This window comes from Poromitra crassiceps (genome assembly GCF_964638095.1).
Source record: "Poromitra crassiceps genome assembly, chromosome: 19".
Classification (NCBI taxonomy): domain Eukaryota; kingdom Metazoa; phylum Chordata; class Actinopteri; order Beryciformes; family Melamphaidae; genus Poromitra; species Poromitra crassiceps.
This window is the reverse complement of record NC_139646.1, coordinates 16,994,037-17,013,279: the sequence shown is the minus strand read 5'-3', so window position 1 is coordinate 17,013,279 and position 19,243 is coordinate 16,994,037. Positions and strand designations below refer to the sequence as shown.

General features: G+C 42.6%; 1 protein-coding gene across 1 annotated transcript in view; it reads right to left on the bottom strand.

Moving 5' to 3' along the window:
• Positions 1-15,528, bottom strand: part of frmpd1a (FERM and PDZ domain containing 1a) — a gene marked incomplete at both ends in the record, with an annotated part of 25,405 nt that extends 9,877 nt beyond the window's left edge. The window contains 6 exons of the mRNA XM_083655808.1: positions 2,466-2,561; positions 3,837-3,941; positions 6,378-6,423; positions 6,557-6,659; positions 14,067-14,221; positions 15,410-15,528. Coding sequence (XP_083511934.1) covers positions 2,466-2,561; positions 3,837-3,941; positions 6,378-6,423; positions 6,557-6,659; positions 14,067-14,221; positions 15,410-15,528 — 624 coding nt within the window. The remainder of the gene's footprint in view (positions 1-2,465; positions 2,562-3,836; positions 3,942-6,377; positions 6,424-6,556; positions 6,660-14,066; positions 14,222-15,409) is intronic.
• Between the last annotated feature and the right edge of the window lie 3,715 nt (positions 15,529-19,243).

Genomic DNA, 19,243 nt, shown 5'->3' with positions numbered 1-19,243 from the left:
GATAAACCGCTTTTCGTCTTTGCCAGTAGGTGGCGCTATGCCAAATAGCATGAAATCCGGCACTGAACTCCATCAGGTCCCCCTAAGCGCACTGCCCGAGTTTGAAGTCGATCCGACGAATGGTTCGAAAGGCTTATTGCTGTGAATGAATATGCGGCGCACACGCACGCATGCACGCAAGCACACACACACACACACACACACACACAGACAGACCTATTTAGCTTATTTCATATTTTATGGCATATCTCACTCTTAATTCACAACTTCAACGGGGACCACAATGGAAATAAGCCTTCGGGCTTTATTGTGTTTTTATCCTCGGTGATATGTTGTCCTATGTCCTGTTTTTATCACCAAATAAAGTCAATCAAGTCAATCAATCAAACCTGATGGTTTCATTAAATTTCACTTTCTTTAAAGAAATCATTGTATAACAATGGAGAAAATCTTGAAACAAACGAACTCCTAGATTATTTCAATTTTACTGAGTAAAGTAAATGTCTTGAAACAGGTTACATTATCCGGAAACAACAACAACGACATCGTCAACAACAACAACAACAACAACAACAACAACAACAACAACAACAACAACACATTTGTTGAAACTGTAGCCTGTACTACGAATGTTGGATAAGAAGATCCAGGATCTGTCCCTTGATCTGGTTTGTCTAAACCAGATCAGCTCGATTGTAGTTAACTTGTACTACGAACCTCATTTGCCAGTCGTTAACTCGAACCAGGTTTTTCTAATCAAGTTGACTGCCCGTGCACACGAGCTCGTGCCCGCAAAAGAGGCGTGGTTTTTAACAACTAGCCAATCACAATGCAATATGGACCGCTCAGCTCAGAACCGTAGCTTTTACAGCGCCAGACACGCCTATTTCCTCATTCATCAAAGCCATCGACTACTATGTCAGAATCAAAATCCGCATTGGATATTTTTAGTCTGTTCCCGAATGACTGTCTAAAGTTACCACTTTTATTCACATCAGTCATTTATTTGAAGAGCGGTTTCTGCCTCCACGTATCCTACAGCAGCTGAATTCACCCTCTCAATAAACTGCGAGTGGAAGCAATGTGTAGCCTAATGTCTCAGTCCAAAATCCGTAGACCATTTAGGCTCAACGAATAATAATGATGTCATGTTTAGTCGCACTGATTGAATAATTCCTATAGGCTATCAATAAAAAAAAGAATGATAATAAAATTAAAAGAGGCTTCTGAACGACACGGTATGTGCGGGCATAGATTTCATTTATAAAAAATAGCCTATTTTGTGGTCACATATATTGTCAGCAGAGTCGCATATCTCCATATTTCATATAATGATGCTGGAAATATGAAGTTCAATCACATCATACAGGCCAAAAGCAACACTTGCAGCTGCAAAATGCAGGAGTAGGCTAGATATGAATCATCTTAATATGGGATCGCCTGTGTGCAGGTGATCCCATATTAAATTGCTTAGATGTAGTAGGCCAGCATGTAAGCTATGACTATTTCAATTCCAACCCAACGTCAGTCTCAGCTCCATTGCGCACACGGCACCGTGCGCTTTGGAGACGTTTATGTAACCTTTTTATGCCGGTTTAGTGATATTTCTCCACTCACTATTCAGCTGCAATCGATCAGCGGGATCAAACAACGTATCTAGGCTACTTGAGAGCACAAAAATGAATATATAAAAACATATTCCAAAGTGGTATAGGGCTTAATTAAAATAGCCAACAAGTGCAAGGCTTTAGTCCTTGATTAACATTAACATTGATTACCATTACTCATTCAACATTACAATTCGTGCTCCTTCGGGAAACTCATCCAGAAAGGGGTTGGCCATTTTTCCAAACTGCTGATTCGATTGGTTCGTGGGCGGTGGATTTAAGGTCTAATCTTATCCTTGCAACTTAACCTGCTACGGACCAGGTTAAGTGTGAAGCATAAGTTGCTATGGAAATATATGTCGGTAAGAAGTTAACTTGCTTTGTAGTACGGCCAAACCAGGTTTAAACCTGAAGTTACCTCGCTAAACCACTAAACTGGCTTTGTAGTACAGGCCTCTGGTCAGATTCTCTGCCAGTGTGACAATTAATAATTTCTCCAAATAAAATCCGAAAAGGAAGGAAAAAAGCTTTTGCACACCTAGGCTCAACAGGTGCGTCGGAGAAGGGCAAAACCCGACACAGTACCAGAATAAACTCCCGCACACTGTCTCCACATGCAATCAAAAGTTTAATAAGAATAACGTTTCGGTCGTGAGACCTTCATCAGATTCTATATTCCAAATAAAATCCAAAAATTATTTTGACAAGTCTAAGATAAGATAACAAGTTTGTCAGTGTTTGCAGTGTAAGCATATCAGGGACAAACAACATAAATCAGTTGAAAGTGACCGTATTGTACAGTGTAAGAATGAGAACTGACAACAAAGTGGGTAATAAATTGGAATAGATGCTCAGTACCTTGACCGTGGTGGTGGGTTCAAACTTGAAGGCCTTGGTCTGCCCGTTCTCCAGATACACCTTCAGAACGTTAGGCAGGAAGAGCAGCGAGTTGCCCTGGAAACCACACAAACGGTCAGGGGTCAAGGGAAGTGTCAGGTGAAAATATGAGCATTATAAAACGTACTCGTTGAAATAAGTTGGAACTGTAACAGACTGCCTGATAGAGAAAGACAGAAAATAAAACCAAGAAAAATTGAGATGTGTGTGTGTGTGAGAGAGAGATAATAAATCACTGTTGCTTACACACACACACACACACACACACACACACACACACACACACACACACACACACACACACACACACACACACGCACACAAAACTTGCTTTGTCTTTGAAGTATTGGGAAGTTTGTTCTTTTGTTCACTGCACAGAGCAAGATACAGGTAGAACAATTAAAAAATATACTCCACAAAAAGTGGCCTCCCCAAAAAAGATAGATTGATATAGCTAGATTCTTCTCACAGAGCATATCGTTGTTGCTTCATCTCTTCTCGTCCTTGTTTGTCTTTCTTCTGCCAGTCTCTCTGTCTGCCACGCTGGCACTGTTGTCATTCCCCCATCCCTTCTCTCTGATGATTTTAGAAAGTGTTTTTCTGTATTGATGACGTCATGCAACTTTGACGTCATGGAGAGAACATTCTCAAATTTTAGATAAGCCCTCCCTTGTCACCTTCCCCTCTTGCATTTCTCTCTCTTTCTGGCCCTGTTAGAAAGGGTCAGAGGCAGAGCAGCTCTCTCTCTCTCTCTCTCTCTGTCTCTCTCTCTCTCCCCCCCTGTCTCTCTCTCTCGCTCCCCTCTGCCTAATCCTATGCTTACTGTCCTGTAATCACAGACGTTAGGATCTGAGGATGAGGTGCATATCGATCCCTGCTTCCTCGGTCTGTGATTAGTAACGGGCACTCCGGCCTCTGTGCTTTGGCAGGATGGGAACTCTAAACCAAAAAGAGCTGCACTTCCGTAAGGGAAACTATACATGCTGAGCCCTTATAAATCTTCACCTGGTCATATTACAAACAGAGCTACAGTATATAATGCTGATATATAAAGCGCGGATTAAACCACAATCTGCTACAATGTATATGAAATATATTTCTTTGCATTATTTAACAGCACTGTTTTGCACAGAAATAGGGTCCTGGAAAAGTCACAGGGGAACATTTTCAAAGCTGAGATTTTTCAATTCTGAAATTCAAAAGAGCAATGGACTGATGACAGCTTGGCCTTTCTAGCATTAAGAGTTACACTATACACTATATGAATTGTATCATACCACACTCACCTGAGAGTTACACTATACTATATGAATTGTATCATACCACACTCACATGAGAGTGTCCATTGACTTCCACTTCCTCAGCGAAGCGGACTTTAAACGGGTTGGACTTGAGCTTGGCCCTCTTCTCCGGCGTGATGAAGGACGACTTTGGGCCCTGCGAGGACAAGGCAGGAAATCAACAGCTTGTCATAATAATTTGATAACTGTATAATGAATAATAGAGAGATACAGTATATACAGGTATATTTTAAATGGAGTAAATGTATACCTGGGGGGGAAATGGATAGATATTCCTTCTCAAATGATATCTCACTTTAGTGCTTTCTGCTTCCCATCGCAAACAATCAGGGATACATCAACTAAACCAAACACACTTTAGAATTGAATTGAGTGACAATTATACCAGGATGTAATAAAGCTTGCCAAGTTATAGACCTAATCAATTTGTCATTTTCTATTATCGTCCTTTATGTTGTCAACACAACTCAAATATCCCTCCAGACACAAAAACAAAACATGATTTGTAAGATACATTTTTTTCCCAAATGAACAAACCATATATGTGTGTGTGTGTGTGTGTGTGTGTGTGTGTGTGTGTGTGTGTGTGTGTGTGTGTGTGTGTGTGTGTGTGATCCAACTGTGTAATGCTGATATCATACAGTATGTGTTACTGTACTGTAAGTTAGCATGTTCTCCCCGTGTTTGCGTGGGTTTCCTCCCATAGTCTAAAGACATGCTGTGTTTGTGTAGTATCATAATGTATATAATCTAGTGAAATGTGTAGTGTATGTATGATATATGTAACCTGTGTTGTGTGTAGGTATGATGTAGTATACTGTGATGAAGCCCTTTGAGAAATGCATGTGTGATAAGGACATATTAACTGAACTGAACTGAATAGACTTGGATGCTTTGACCAGGAGGAGGCATACTGTATATTATAACAGCAGATATATTCATTTGAAATGACATCCCCAAATCAAAAGTACAGACAGGACACAATGTGCACACCAGGTAATGGATGTGTCCTTTAGAAAATAGAGTCCAGAAATGGAGAAGAGATGAGTATTATGATGGGCTTTTAATCTACTTGATAGTACTATCTAGTTGATAGTACTATGTAGTAGTTGGTAGTACCCTCCCACCAAAGTCATTTCATATTCAATTAGACACAATGCAGTGATGGAATAATACAAAAGTGTTCCCAACACTGCTAATAAAACACATTCACATTCAAACACAGATCAGCCCTTTCGGGGTTCTCACAAGGGATTTCCCAAAGAGATCACATTCAGGAGATATTCATTATGCATGCAGATTCCTCTTAAGTATAGTGGCTTATAACAGAGATGAGAACAATGCTCATTCATCTATGCTCAGTTACAGGTGGTTGGCTAAATGCTCCATGTGAAATTGACATTTAAGCCTGCTACTCCATCAGTTATTTGAACAAGTGTCAGTTATAACTCTTCTGATGGTTTCTTAAAGGCAATGTACACCAGATGCGTTACGGATCCGGTAAAACTGCCGGATCGACTCTCACCCATGTTAAGTGATGGGCGATACATGCGGTACGGAAAAATTACGCACCTGTTCTATTTTTGTCGGATCCCGCATCCGTTTTACAGATTACATGACTGTGGGTCTGTTTGCAGCCGTGCCGGAGCCGTACCGCATCTGTTCCGGAGGCGGTGTACATTAGCCCTTACCCTCAACAAGCGTGACGGAGCTGAATATTGGCTGGTAAATGCTAATAATTCCTTGGTGAAGAGTAATCATTTCTTGGAGGAGCTGGTTGGCTGCCTTGCTGTGAACTTTAAATCAGATTACCATCTGATTCATAGTTCATCTGATTCATGTTGCTCCCATCAGCAGCCATTTATCCATACCCATCCACCCCAGCTTCACGCAAACACATCAGTCAACCTTACGTATACAGATTGAGGTGTGCGACCCTGTGCAATGACCCTGTCTAGCACACACGTGTGTAAACACACACACACACACACACACACACACACACACACACACACACACACACACACACACGCATATAGATTGAGCAATTCATGATAGAGTGTGTCTCCAGAGGGAGAGCTGTCTCCCCCGCTCTCTGGGGGAGTTGGGGGGTGTGGTGTGTTGTCGCCGCTAACACTGATATAGTACTCAGACCTTGATGACAGGATGTCAGTTAGCATTGGTGCTTGACCCCCAAGCTGCACTGTCTGACACCATAGATTCATGTGGTTGTTGACAACAGCGTTTTAGAATCCCATGTGTATAGACACTGGACATCTACACTAGCTAAGTGTGTGAATGTGGACACGTGTGTGTGTGTGTGTGTGTGTGTGTGTGTGTGTGTGTGTCTTATGTGTTTGTGTACATGCAACCGAATGGAAAGACGATGCCTGGAATACATCAAATTCAACCAAAGTGCTGTTGGAATCGAAACAGCCAACACCCAATTAGGTGTCCGCCCGTGTCTCTGTGTGTGTGCATGTGTGTATACTGTATATCCGTGTGTCTGTGAAGTGTGTGTGTGTGTGTGTGTGTGTGTGTGTGTGTGTGTGTGGCTGTTTAGTAGACTCACCAAGATTGTTCTGAGGACTGTCATTGTCACTGTGTCTTGACACTCCCTGGAAAGGAAAGAAAGGGTGGCTGGTAACTAAGGTCATGTTTATAGACACAATGCAGTTATACAGTATTTTGTGTCTGTATCCATATCTCCATGTGTGTGGAGTGGAGTGGAGTGGAGTTGTGTGTGCAGACCTGATGAGTTCAGCAGCTTGTTCCGGGGTCAGGTCATCGACAGCGACGTTATTGATCTTCACAAGCTGGTCGCCAGGGACCAGCCGACCATCTGCAGGACCACCTGCACACACACATGTCCTTGTGTTGTTATACCTGAGGGTGTTTAATTGACCTTCATTCATATTCCACCTGCCGTTGACAGAGATGCATCATCTTACACACAGTTCTCCAAATCTCAACCCCCCAAACGCCTATGAGGAAAGTTGGTCACATCCAATCCCCAACAATCGTGTGTGGCGGCCTGGGAGATCTCTTCACATGTCACTGCTGCACATTGTTGGCAATGAGCCAAAGAAGGTCGGTAATGAGTTTTGCATTTTTTTTTTAAGTTTTTGAGTGATTTGGTTACCTTCATCTCTGTAGTACATCATGGTGAATAACTATTTTGACAAAACAAAAGGGAAAGTATTTATTTTTATATTTAATTAGTATTCTCTCGTTTTGGTGGAATGCCACTGTAGAAAATATTATGCTGTCTTTCATTTGTAATATAATCTTTCTCACGTGTTACTTTTAGACACATAACAGATTAAAATACTCATAACTTTTGATCTGAGAGAGCTCTCAGTCGTTCAAAAAGTTATAAATTTATATAGAGGACTGTTTGTAATTCATGGAAATATCAAAAAAATTGAAAATGTCACATTTTCAAATGTTTTTGCAGGCCACCACACATTTGGGTATGTCAAACAAACAACTACCCCCTTTCCACCTCAGTTTTCGGTCATTTTAGTATTCCACCACTCTCCACTGAGTCCCCTGATCCACGCCCCCATTCTCTTCCATAAGTCATATTAAGATGAATGTTCTGTTTCGCACAATTGGTCTAATTCCCTCCACTGCAGCAAAGACGTGTGCCCTTTCACTATTCCCCCACCTATCTCACTGTTCTTTCTGTCTCGTCTTATACAACCCCACACCAGTGACCCTCAAACCACTAACCCTACAGCACTAACCATTGTGACTAACTTTGTTCAAGGATGTGAGAATGGGCATGACATTGTGTGGTCATAGTTTGGAAAATAGGGAGGAAATTAAAACCAGAAACACAATAACTGATACACACATTGTTGCATAATTTCAATCACTGCACTACCAGTACCCACCAGGCGTCTGTCTGCCTGCTCTGTTCTAGATCCTGTCCTTAGCTCTGCCTTTGACACTGTCATTGATCACAACATTCTATCCAATTGCTTAGAAAATTGGGTCAGGCTCACTGGTACTGTTCCCAATTTATTTATATCACATCTAGCCAATTTCCTGTGGTGATTGGCAGTGTCTCCTCTGCCCTGGCACATCTCCGTTGTGGCGTCCACTAAGGGTCGATCCTAGGCCCCTTGTTGTTTTCCATTGACCATCACCACTATCCTTATTACCATCGACCTCATCCTCACCATGACTACTTACATCACCGCAAACTTCCAGTACAACACAGGACACGCCTCCATACACAGGACACACCTCCCACACCGGACACGCCTCCATTACTGAATCATCTCACTGTGATACCACGATGTCACGTGGTGCTGCAACCAAACCATAATGTTGAGCAGCAACAGGACAGGGACAGATGAAGGTGACAGTGATCGCTCTGAGTGTGCTCTCAAATAAAGGTTCACATTTCATTGTCAGGATGCAGCAGCAACGAGAGAGAGAGAGAGAGAGAGAGAGAGAGAGAGAGAGAGAGAGAGACACACACACACACACACACACAGACACAGACACACATAGAGATGGGGGGGGGGGGGGGGGTGAGAGAGAGAAAAAGGAAGAATTGAGCCAAGTCTCACAGGGCCACTGGAGATATGAGCAACAGTGTGTGCATGTGTGTGTGTGTGTGTGTGTGTGTGTGTGTGTATGTGTGTGTGTGCACACGTGTGTGTGTGCACACGTGTGTGTGTGTGTGTGTGTGTGTGTGTGTGTGTGTGTGTGTGTGTGTGTGTGTGTGTGTGCACGCACGGACACACGCACGCGCACACACACACACACACACACACACACACACACAGACACACACGTGTGCACACACACACACACACACGTGCGCGTATAGTGTGGCAGATGGTGCCAGAGCAGACTTGAGCCAGAGAGGAGACAGAGAGGCACTTCTAGGCCCCAGGACCTCAGGGAGAAACAGATCTTCATACAGTCCCTCTGTACAGTTACACATGGAGAAACAAGGCAAAGAACAACTCCACTGCAGTACTGTAGTTTATATTCAATGTATATGAGTATAGGAGGGTACCGCTGCTACCGCACACTCACTGCACCATGTGCTGCTGGAGGCGCTGGACTGACCAATGCACTACTTGCACAACTCCACTACTTCCTGAAATGAATAGGGCAGCTTGGTTTCCTGTCCTACACTATTGGATGAACTGATTAATGTCAGGTGTGCCTGACTGCTGCAGTCACAACAACAGTGATCAGGCACACCTGACATTAATGAGTTCATCCAATAGTGTAGGACAGGAAACCAAGCTGCCCTACTCATTTCAGGAAGTAGTGGAGTTGTGCAAGTAGTCTATTGCCTTTTCCTTCACTGACTGTTGTTCTAGCTTCTGTTTATGATGGCTTTGCCTGATCTCCTTTCCAGCATGCCCTGCATCATTGATTGTGGTTCTCCAGGCTTTTGAGATTCTACTTTGATATTCTTTTGGCATGTAATTATGTAATGTAATGTAATGTAATGTAATGTAATGTTTGTACTCTTCAAGACTAATCCTCAAGACTTTTCTGTTTTCTGAAAATAAGTGAATTGTATGACTGCTAAATGTATGAGATGATAAACTATAAATAGTGATACTAAAGTGAGATTGATTCCACACCGGTTTAATTGCCCTCCCCCACACGGAAGGCAATCATCTGTCTGTCTTATCTATCTATATGTGGAAATATGCTATGAAGAAAGTCCCTGACCGAAAGAATTTCTTTGAAATTAAACATATTTAAAATACATATTTAATTACTTTTGAGTATTTTGACATTTCTATTGGCAGGAGTGAAACATTACATCAATATACTTTTGGGAGCAGTATATTTGTATGTAAAATGCAGTATTTCCAGACCTTTCTGGGATACACTGGCAATGGGATGTAGGAATAGTTCAATTCAGATTGACTACACGTTGTGGGCTACAGCATAGCACAGTTATGGATGCAGCAGCACATACAGTACTTACAGTACTTACAATCTGTGTGGATAATCTTCCAACATGGATATATTCTCTTAAACTGTAACCCTGCAAAACATAAGAGGACTCACAAGTACTACTCACAACTCACAACACGGTGGTCATTGATGGTCATATAGTTCAACAGAAGCACGGCTGGGTTAGTAGTTCACACCTGATCCATTACATGACGTTTAGGAAGGCAAACCAGCAAAGCAGATCTAACAGAATGCTGAAATCCAAACCTGAGAAAACTTTGAGTCGACTGAGAGCTGCAAGTAGACCATCAGGATTTGTGATGAAAAAGGATTCTATTTTTGGAGAATTACTGAGGGACTGGGTTGACGTCTGTCCCACTGCAGCTCTCCATAGATGAGATAACACTCACAGCAACCACACTCACTGGAGAATACCTTCTGTCATTTCTCTCCTTCTTGTAATCACCACAGGCATCTTAACGAGCTCAGAAACATTCATCTCCTCTCTCCACATTTCATGAATTGAATCAAGCATACATACATAAATAAATAAAAAACACTAAGCAGCAGCCATTTTCCTTTCCCAACATCTCTGCCATCATGCAGGCCGAAGGAAAATGCTGCCGGTTGTCTCATTTGCTTTTGACAGTATTACATCATCCGCTGTGCTGAGACGGTGATCGGATGCAGTCTGGCATCCCGTCAGGACCTGCACACCGCCAGGACGCTGAAGCGCTCTCGTAAAATCATGGACGACATCTGCCACCCCGGTCACAAACTCTTCAAAATGCTCCCCGTCGGCAAGAGACTGTGGTCTGTCAAGAGTCCAAAACCTCTCACCAGAAGAACAGCTTCTTCCCAACTGCCATCGGCCTCATCAACAAGGCCCGAAAGCCTCCTCTCGTTACATTATTATTATATTATAGCTGCTTCTCCTACCAGAACTTCTTACTCCATTAGATTGCTCTTGCACTGATTGTAAATTCCTATGTAATGCCTATTTAACACTCCTGTTTGTGTATTATATTGTAGGCTATACAGTATATTGGACTGCACCTGCAATTTTGTGACTTTGCCTTTTATCTCTGAAGATTGAGATTGATATGACCGCTACGCTGCATACTTACACAAGACACATTCCTCGTATGTAATCCTGCATAATTGTGACAATAAAAGTGATTCTGATTCTGATTTGGCTAATACATTGCTGACCTTGAAGTGTATGCCTGTAAGTGTAAAATCTTGACCAGTAGGAGGTGCTGTGCCACGGCAGGGTTAGATGACAGTGGAGGCGACAATATCCATCGGCTGGCATTGCTGTGCTATTTCTACTGCTAGCTAAGAAAACGTTCCCCATGCAAACGTACAGAGAGAGAGGGAACCTGGGGACAAGGGGGAGGAGGGGGAGGGGAAATGTAACAGCCTCTACTGTTCCTATCTGCCTTATCACATGTCAACGCTCTACAGCTAAACTCTTGGCTGGAGCTTACATTTTATATTCGATCAATAATGCATTGGTGTGGACATTGAGACGTTGAGATGAATGAAAATAGAAACTACATTCCTAATTAATATCAATGTCTGCGATCAGATGATAGCTGGTCTTACTTGTTGCTCAAGCCAAGGGTATTATAGCTTTCATGGAACATTTAGCAATGTGTGTACTTTACTCCCTCTAAGTAGAATACATATAGAATAAAAACAGGCAAAAGGATGAAAGTTCACTAACTAATAATAATAAAATCACACCCAGGTGAGTGGTGCAGACATCAGCCTATCAGTGTCTGTCATATAAATCACTGATGACATCACGATTGCTTAAGTGACATCACTGACGACATAGTATATGACATCACCGACGTCACAATGTCTATGACATCATCAGTGGGACACATCAGTGGATATGACATCATGACATCACCACTGGCCCCCTTGCTGATTGTGGGACATGACATCATCATCAGTCACATCACTCGATGATTGTGGGGCATGACATCATCAGTGGGTATGACATCATCAGTCAGGGGCGTTTGCGTGCTCATTTGATGGATTGTGTTTACTAATATGACATCGGTCACCACTGGCCACCACTCGACAATGATGACAATGACGTCATCGCTCTGGCCGCCAATCGACACTTGGGGCTGGGGCATGACATTAGTCATACACACAGGACAGACATACATACCATAATGGACGGAAGGACAGTCCGTACCATAACAGAAGGACGGAAGGACGGACACACAATGTCAGTTATAGAAGCGACTGCCACCTCTTAATAATGAACACAAATGTATTGCTGTATCTATGTATCTACTACATGATTCTGTCCTCCAATGATTGTTCCAAAAACCTTCATACAAAGCACATTCATATTATCCATCCAGTCACCATGTTGTAACTGGGTCAGAATTATGGTGGCAATAGGCAAGCAGAGCAGCTCAGGAGTTCTTTCACTCAGCAACTTCCTCCAGCTCCTCCTTGGGGATGCCAATTTACTCCCAGGCATGCTGGGAGATGGAGTACCAACAAACTGGCTCTCGCCATGTGGAATCTAACCTCTCTGGGGGGAGGAGTCTGAGCCGGTGTGGGAAGCCCACACACACAGTGTCAGCTCTGAATTTAAACTCCTCGATAGGGAGTCGTCTCTCTCCTCACAAGCTGTCCAGGGTGAGAGGTGCTGAGAGGTGTGGGGACATTCGGCCATCTTGGAGCCAGTGAGTGGGATTCTGTGGAGGCTTCACCGAACACCTCCATAGTCTTACTGTGAGACGTTAATGCTCGTGTTGGCAATAACTGGGATACCTGGGAAGTGAAGGACTGGCCTTCTGGCAAGGTGGGTAAATGCCAGAATGGCCGCCACACTATGGGCCGCTTGGGCCACTCAGAAAAAAGTGATCTAAAAAAGAAAGAAAAGAAAAAACAAAATAATTTTGGATTCAATAATTTTAATTGAAAATAATTTATTCCAGCGGCCCAAAACATTTTAAATTGACCCTCATACGTTTGTACTTTTTAATAAGTACGCAGATGCATTTTCTCACTTTTCACATGCTCTCACCCGCCACAAGTCCATTTTCTGATGCAGTGAAAAACAAATTCACAACTGATAACGTTGTGACGTGCTGTTATTCAGACGATGCAGTTATTCAAGACAATCAAGGGGAGCACAAGAAATATACACAAATCTATGATAAGTATTCGCGTGCATGCTGCTCAGAGGAGTCAGCTGTTCTTCCTCCGGGTAGTGTAGAGATAAAAGCACTCAACTACCATAGCAGAGACCCGGGTTCAATTCCCGGCAGCGGTACTTCCGGCTTGGTCAGACGTTCCTACTTCCTACAGACACAATTGGCCGTGGCTGCGGGTGGTCAGATGTTCCTACAGACACAATTGGCCGTGTCTGCGGGTGGGAGGCTGGATTAAGGGGTCCTGGTTGCTGCTTGGTGTCGTTTAATAACTAAGCTGTGTCGAAATTGTTAGCCTTCATGTTGCACACCCAGAATTTTAATGAGAGCAAGCAAAAAAACAGAACAGTGCAGCACTGCCTATTTCTAAGTTATGGTATCTTTAAAGTACTCAAAGTACCCACGCCCCACAACCACAGATACATTCAGATTGTGTGGGAAACACTGTACTTACATTCATGATTTTGCATAGGCACACTGTACTAACCTAAAAACTTATTGGGAAAGTTTCAGAGCGACACACACACACACACACACACACACACACACACACACACACACACACACACACACACACACACACACACACACACACACACACACACACACACACACACACACACACACACACACACACACACACAGTGTCTCTGTAACCATGGTAACTCCCTCTCACTCCTGCCTGCGCAGTGCGCACGGCATGGGAGGAAAGGGAGCGATGCTGTGCTGTTGCCAGAAGAGCCACTGATTTTTTTCATCAAGTTTTTTAGTTTTTTCCCCCATCCTATTTTCTCCCCAATTGTACTGCCAATTCCCCCTGCTGTCCCGGTCGCTGCTCCAACGGACGCCCTAGTTGTTATTGTTTTAAAGTTGGAGCTCCGAGTTTGTCAAGTTTACTGCATCAGAATTCAGATAGCTAATGACAAGTTGCCCGTGACAGCAACTGGCACTGGCACTCTGTGTTTTTCTGCTGTATGAGGCAAGACCCTGCCATCTGGAACTTCATGTCGAGAGAAAAGTCATGGTAAAAGTGATTTGCAAATCAATTTCGCTATCCTCAAAGTCCACTGCACCAGTGCACTCAGGTAACCCGCATAATGGTTCCATTGGATAAAGCCTGTCTGTCCTACCTGGGGTGATGTCCTGCACCAGGATGGGTGTGTGCGAGGAGAGCGTGAGGCCATGAGAGTTGAGCTTTGAGTCGCGTTGGATCTGAACGTTGAAGCGGAAGGGGTAAGGACTCCTCTGCTCCTCCGGTGACTTCCCGTCCACCTGCACCCTCTCTCTGGAAGAAGAAGAACCATCTTTATCTGTCACATACACCACCACACTGTATGCACACCAGTGTTGGGCAAGTTACTTTCAAAATGTAATATACTACATATTACTAGTTACTTTCATTTGAAAGTAATAAGTTACTTTACAATATTACTGTCTGTGTAGAGTAACTCGTTACTTATTACACTACTTTTGCATTACTTTCACCAAAACAACAGCAGCAGCAGAATGACATCGCTGTCCCGGAACCATCCCGGAAGATAATGTCAACCGCCTTGAAGTCGGTGTAAAGTAACAATCCAAAATTCAAAATGTTATTCTTTTCCTTTGTTATTGTCATCTGTAGTGGTTAGGTATTTGCATAATAACAGTTTGATTAGGAAATTATTGTATCTTTATTTAAATATGTGCTTTGATTTTTTTTTTGTATTAACTCAATTTGTAACTTGAGTTACTTGACAAAGTAACTGGTATAATATTACTGAAATCCTATAAGTAATAGGTTATATTACTGAGTTACTGCTAAAAGTAATATATTACATGTAATATGTTACTTTTGTAATGAGTTACCCCCAACACTGATGCACACACGGGTTTGGCTGCACAGCAGAGCACACACAAACATGCTGCAAATTTGATTTGCGCCCATCTCCCATCGCTGGTCAGATGATGGTCTTGCATGTTTTTCATTGGGCGGTTCATATTGATGTTATGTGGAGGAAACCCCAGGTGAGCACGGGAAGAACATGCAAACTCCACACAGAAAGGACCTTTTCACGAGGTAACCCACCTGGGCACTAGGCACGGGGAGACATACCCCCAGTGCCAACAGCGACCCAGGCGGGAATCAAACCCAGGACCTCCTTGCTGCGAGGCGACAGCGCAACCACTGCACCACCGTGCCACCGAGAAGAGAAGGCAGTCAGCCAGTCAGTAAGTCAGCCAGCCAATAAGTCAAATTCATAATTAAAAAAAAAAGCTATTTAAAATTCTGCTGACAGTTCAATCAGTTGTATGGTGCATTAATGCATATTTATGTATGAGAGAAAAAAGAAAGAGAAAGAAACAGACAGTCGCCTGTAACAAAATATAATATAAATTATTACTTGTTCTACAGAAACAACTACTTCAAAGAGAGTGGGCAGAGAGACACAGAGAGAGAGACAGGCACAGAGACAAAAAGACAGCTGTGTACCTGGTCAGAGAGTGAGACCTGCTGCCTAAGTCTCTGGAGCGTCTCAGCCATCGCCCCACCACCTGCTCCACCCGGCTGGTCCTGCGGGACGGGGAGCGGCTTCGGTCCCGCTCCTCCATTTACCTGGCAGGGGGCAAAGGTCAAAGCAGTCACACAGAGATCTCCCCAAAAAGAGCTTAAGTGTTGATGACGTTTGACATTGAATTTAGATGCAATGCATATGGCTGGTTACTGGTTTATGCATCCACGACCTCCCTTACATCTGGCATTAGTCAAGTCAAGTTTATTTGTATAGCCCTAATTCACAAGGTCTCAGAGGGCTTTACAGAGAATGTGTCTAGCTAAGCACTATCAATAAACAGGATTGAGCAATCTTATTTTGGAGAGAGAGAGGGAGGGAGGGAGAGAGGAGGGAGGAGGGAACAGAAGGGGGAAGATGGGGGGAGAAGGGAGAGAGAGACAGAGGGAGGTAGGGAGAAGGGAGAGAACAGGGGGGAGAAGGGAGAGAGAGACAGAGGGAGGTAGGGAGAAGGGAGAGAACAGGGGGGAGGGAGAGAAGAGAGAGAACTCAAACAAATAGGGTGTACTGGGGCTGAGCGATACGGTTGAAATCAATATCACGATAATAATAAGGATCTTTCTCAATATCAATGTATATCATAATATGATTCATGTAAGCAAAATTACGTAACATGCGTGCTGGGTGATTGGACAATAATTACAGCATAAAATGCATACAATTAGGGCTGCAACTAACGATTATTTTCATTATGAATTAATCTGTCGATTATTTGATCAATTAATCGATTAGTTGTTTGGTGTATAAAAAGTCAGAAAATGGTGAAAAATGGCGATCAGTGTTTCCCAAAGCCCAAGATGACATCCTCTAATGTCTTGTTTTGTCCACAACCCAAAGATATTCAAATTACTGTCATAGAGGAGGAGAGAAACCAGAAGAAAAATCACATTTAAGAAGCTGGAATCAGAGAATTTTGTATTTTTTTCATAAAAAATGACTCAAAACGATTAATCGATTATCAAAATAGTTGTGGATTATTTTTCTGTCAATTGACTAAGTGATGAATCGTTGCAGCTCTACACAGAATTCACTGCGTAAATGCAGCCAAGACAAAGGGAAGATCCAATCATCCAAGCTGGTGAGAGATGAATTTGGCCACATAAAGGATTACGTGTAAATGCATAAATCTAGACTTTGGTGCATGAATGTGTAATAATGCTGTCAGGGCTGGTAAATATAATCAGGCTACTATTCATAGCCAGGTGTAAAGAAGTTCTAAATAATGCAATGCATAATAGTCACAGCATACACACATGCATACAGTACATTCAAACAAGAAGACACACACACACGCACGCACGCACGCACGCACGCACACACACACACACACACACACACACACACACACACACACACACACACACACACACACACACACACACACACACACACACACACACACACACACATTAAACCTAGCAGTGGGGTTTCTGGGTAATAGGGGTGGGCTCAGGCCAACAATGATGTCACTTGTGGCTACGGCCTAATAGGCTCTTAGCTGGACTCATGTGTGGTGTTCAAGCTAAATGGCTCTCTGATCCGTTAGTGACCAGAACGTCAATATTGGTCATTCCTAATTTTCTATAACGGGGGTGTCTCCTGTCTCCTTCAATGGCTCCCTGTTGGGTTTTCTCTGAGGGAGGCGGTCATCCTAAATGAGTCTTGACAGTCTGGCGGTTGGTGAGCTGACCTGCTTGTAATGGACTCTGGTGTCTGTGGGCTTTAGGCAGGCTAATGCATAGGCCTATCTGTCTGTTGATGGTTCCTAGTGGAACCCTGAAATATTATAGGTGATGTCATGTCTCTACACGCAAACACGCACGCGCACACACACACACGCACGCAACCAAATCAACTTTTATTTGAGAGGTTTCTTTATAGTACAGTCACAATGAAACTGCATTTTGCATCTTGCTTCCTTAATGTGATGTATTTCCTGTTGAAACAGGATATTGGGGGAGACATTAATGTGGGGACAGATCATTCAAATGTGTAAAGCAATTGGATAATAATTAGGGAGAGAACGTTTTATTTAATGGGAAGGGCAGAGAGGTAGGATTGCTAATTTTCCAGGAAGTACGTGTAATGAGATATTGATATAAAAACACATTGAAACTGTCCTTTGTTTTGGAATTCAATCTGTTTTCTTATTTCTTTGTGTGAATTACGTTGATGTTTTTGCTTCGATAAGAAAACCAGTATAGTCAAAAGGCCGACCCATCAGTAGGTAATATGATCATTTGCTCTCCCCCGCTCTCTCACATTTGTCTCTCTCACCCCCCCCCCCCCACACACACACACACATATACAGTACATACACACACACAGAAACACACACGCGCACACACACACACACACACACACACACACACACACACACACACACACACACACACACACACACACACACACACACATACATACATCAGTACATACACACACCTCCACAATTGCAGGCTGAAGATTGAAGCGGTCAGACAGAGAGTGGGTCATTATTAGTGGTAACCTAAAACCCTCCTCTCATCATCACATCAACTGGACTGTGACAGAGAAATGGATACTGGATACTCTGTGCATTCATGTAGCAGCGTCTCACTACAGTATGAATGATGGATGGAAAAGGTGGCTGAAGGGTGGATGAATGAATTAATGTGTGTGTGTGTGTGTGAATGAATTAACAATCAATCAAGCAATGAAAGAATGAACGACTGAATTAAAGATGGCCGGGCAGATGGCCAGATAAAGGATGGATAAATACAAGTGAATGAATCAATGAATAAGGATGAGTGATGTATGGATGTATGGATGAAGAGACAGGTACATAATGGATGGATATGTTAGTCAATGCATTAGAATAAATGAATAAATGTGTGAGTAAATGTATTGTGTATATATTATTATTAATATTGTGTATATTATATGTCTATGTAGTAGTACTGTATGCATGCATGTTGTATGGATAGATCATGCCTGCCCAATTTGGGGCCATGAATTTGACCCCAAAAAAATCTGCGGCCGATATGCCGTCTTTCAGAGGCTGTAGCGGGCTCAGGATACTTATATCATATGAAACTACAAGAGCTACTATAAAGGCATCCATTGGTACCAAACACATCATGCTAGTAGGACTGTGAATATCATTTTTTTTCAAAATTCAATATTCTATTGAGGTACCCACAAATATTTGAATATATGCCGTGACGTCATCATGACAAAAAAAAAAAGAATAAAGTGATTGATCAGAATAGATACAACCTTTTTGTTAAATCAACTTTCTTTAATGAATATAACTGCAGTGAAAATTGCACAGACAGTACAACTACAAATCTTGTTCTTGTGTAGGCTACTAAACATCACTGACTCAAGTGTTGGATTATTGCCACCTACTGGATTGTTAAAGCTGCATAGTAATCCTAGTAATAATAGTAATCTAAGTTTGTAGGGACGGGGGGCTAAATAGCGCTCCAAAATTAGGCAACATTTTGGTGAGGGAAAAACTGGAATGGCCATTTTCAAAGGTGTCCCGTGACCTCTTACCTCAAGATATCTGAATGAGACTTCTATGGCTACTTTGGGGAGGGTTAGGGCCACGCACCTTGAGTTGCACTTGCACTTTCAGAAAGGTGTCTTTTCCTTTAAATATGTTTATGCTCCCAAAAAGAAGCACGTAGATGTTGTTTTATTTTTGATCATCAACTCTGCAAATTACATTAATACAATTACTGTTAAGCAGATAAAAGAGTAACGTCAGTAGA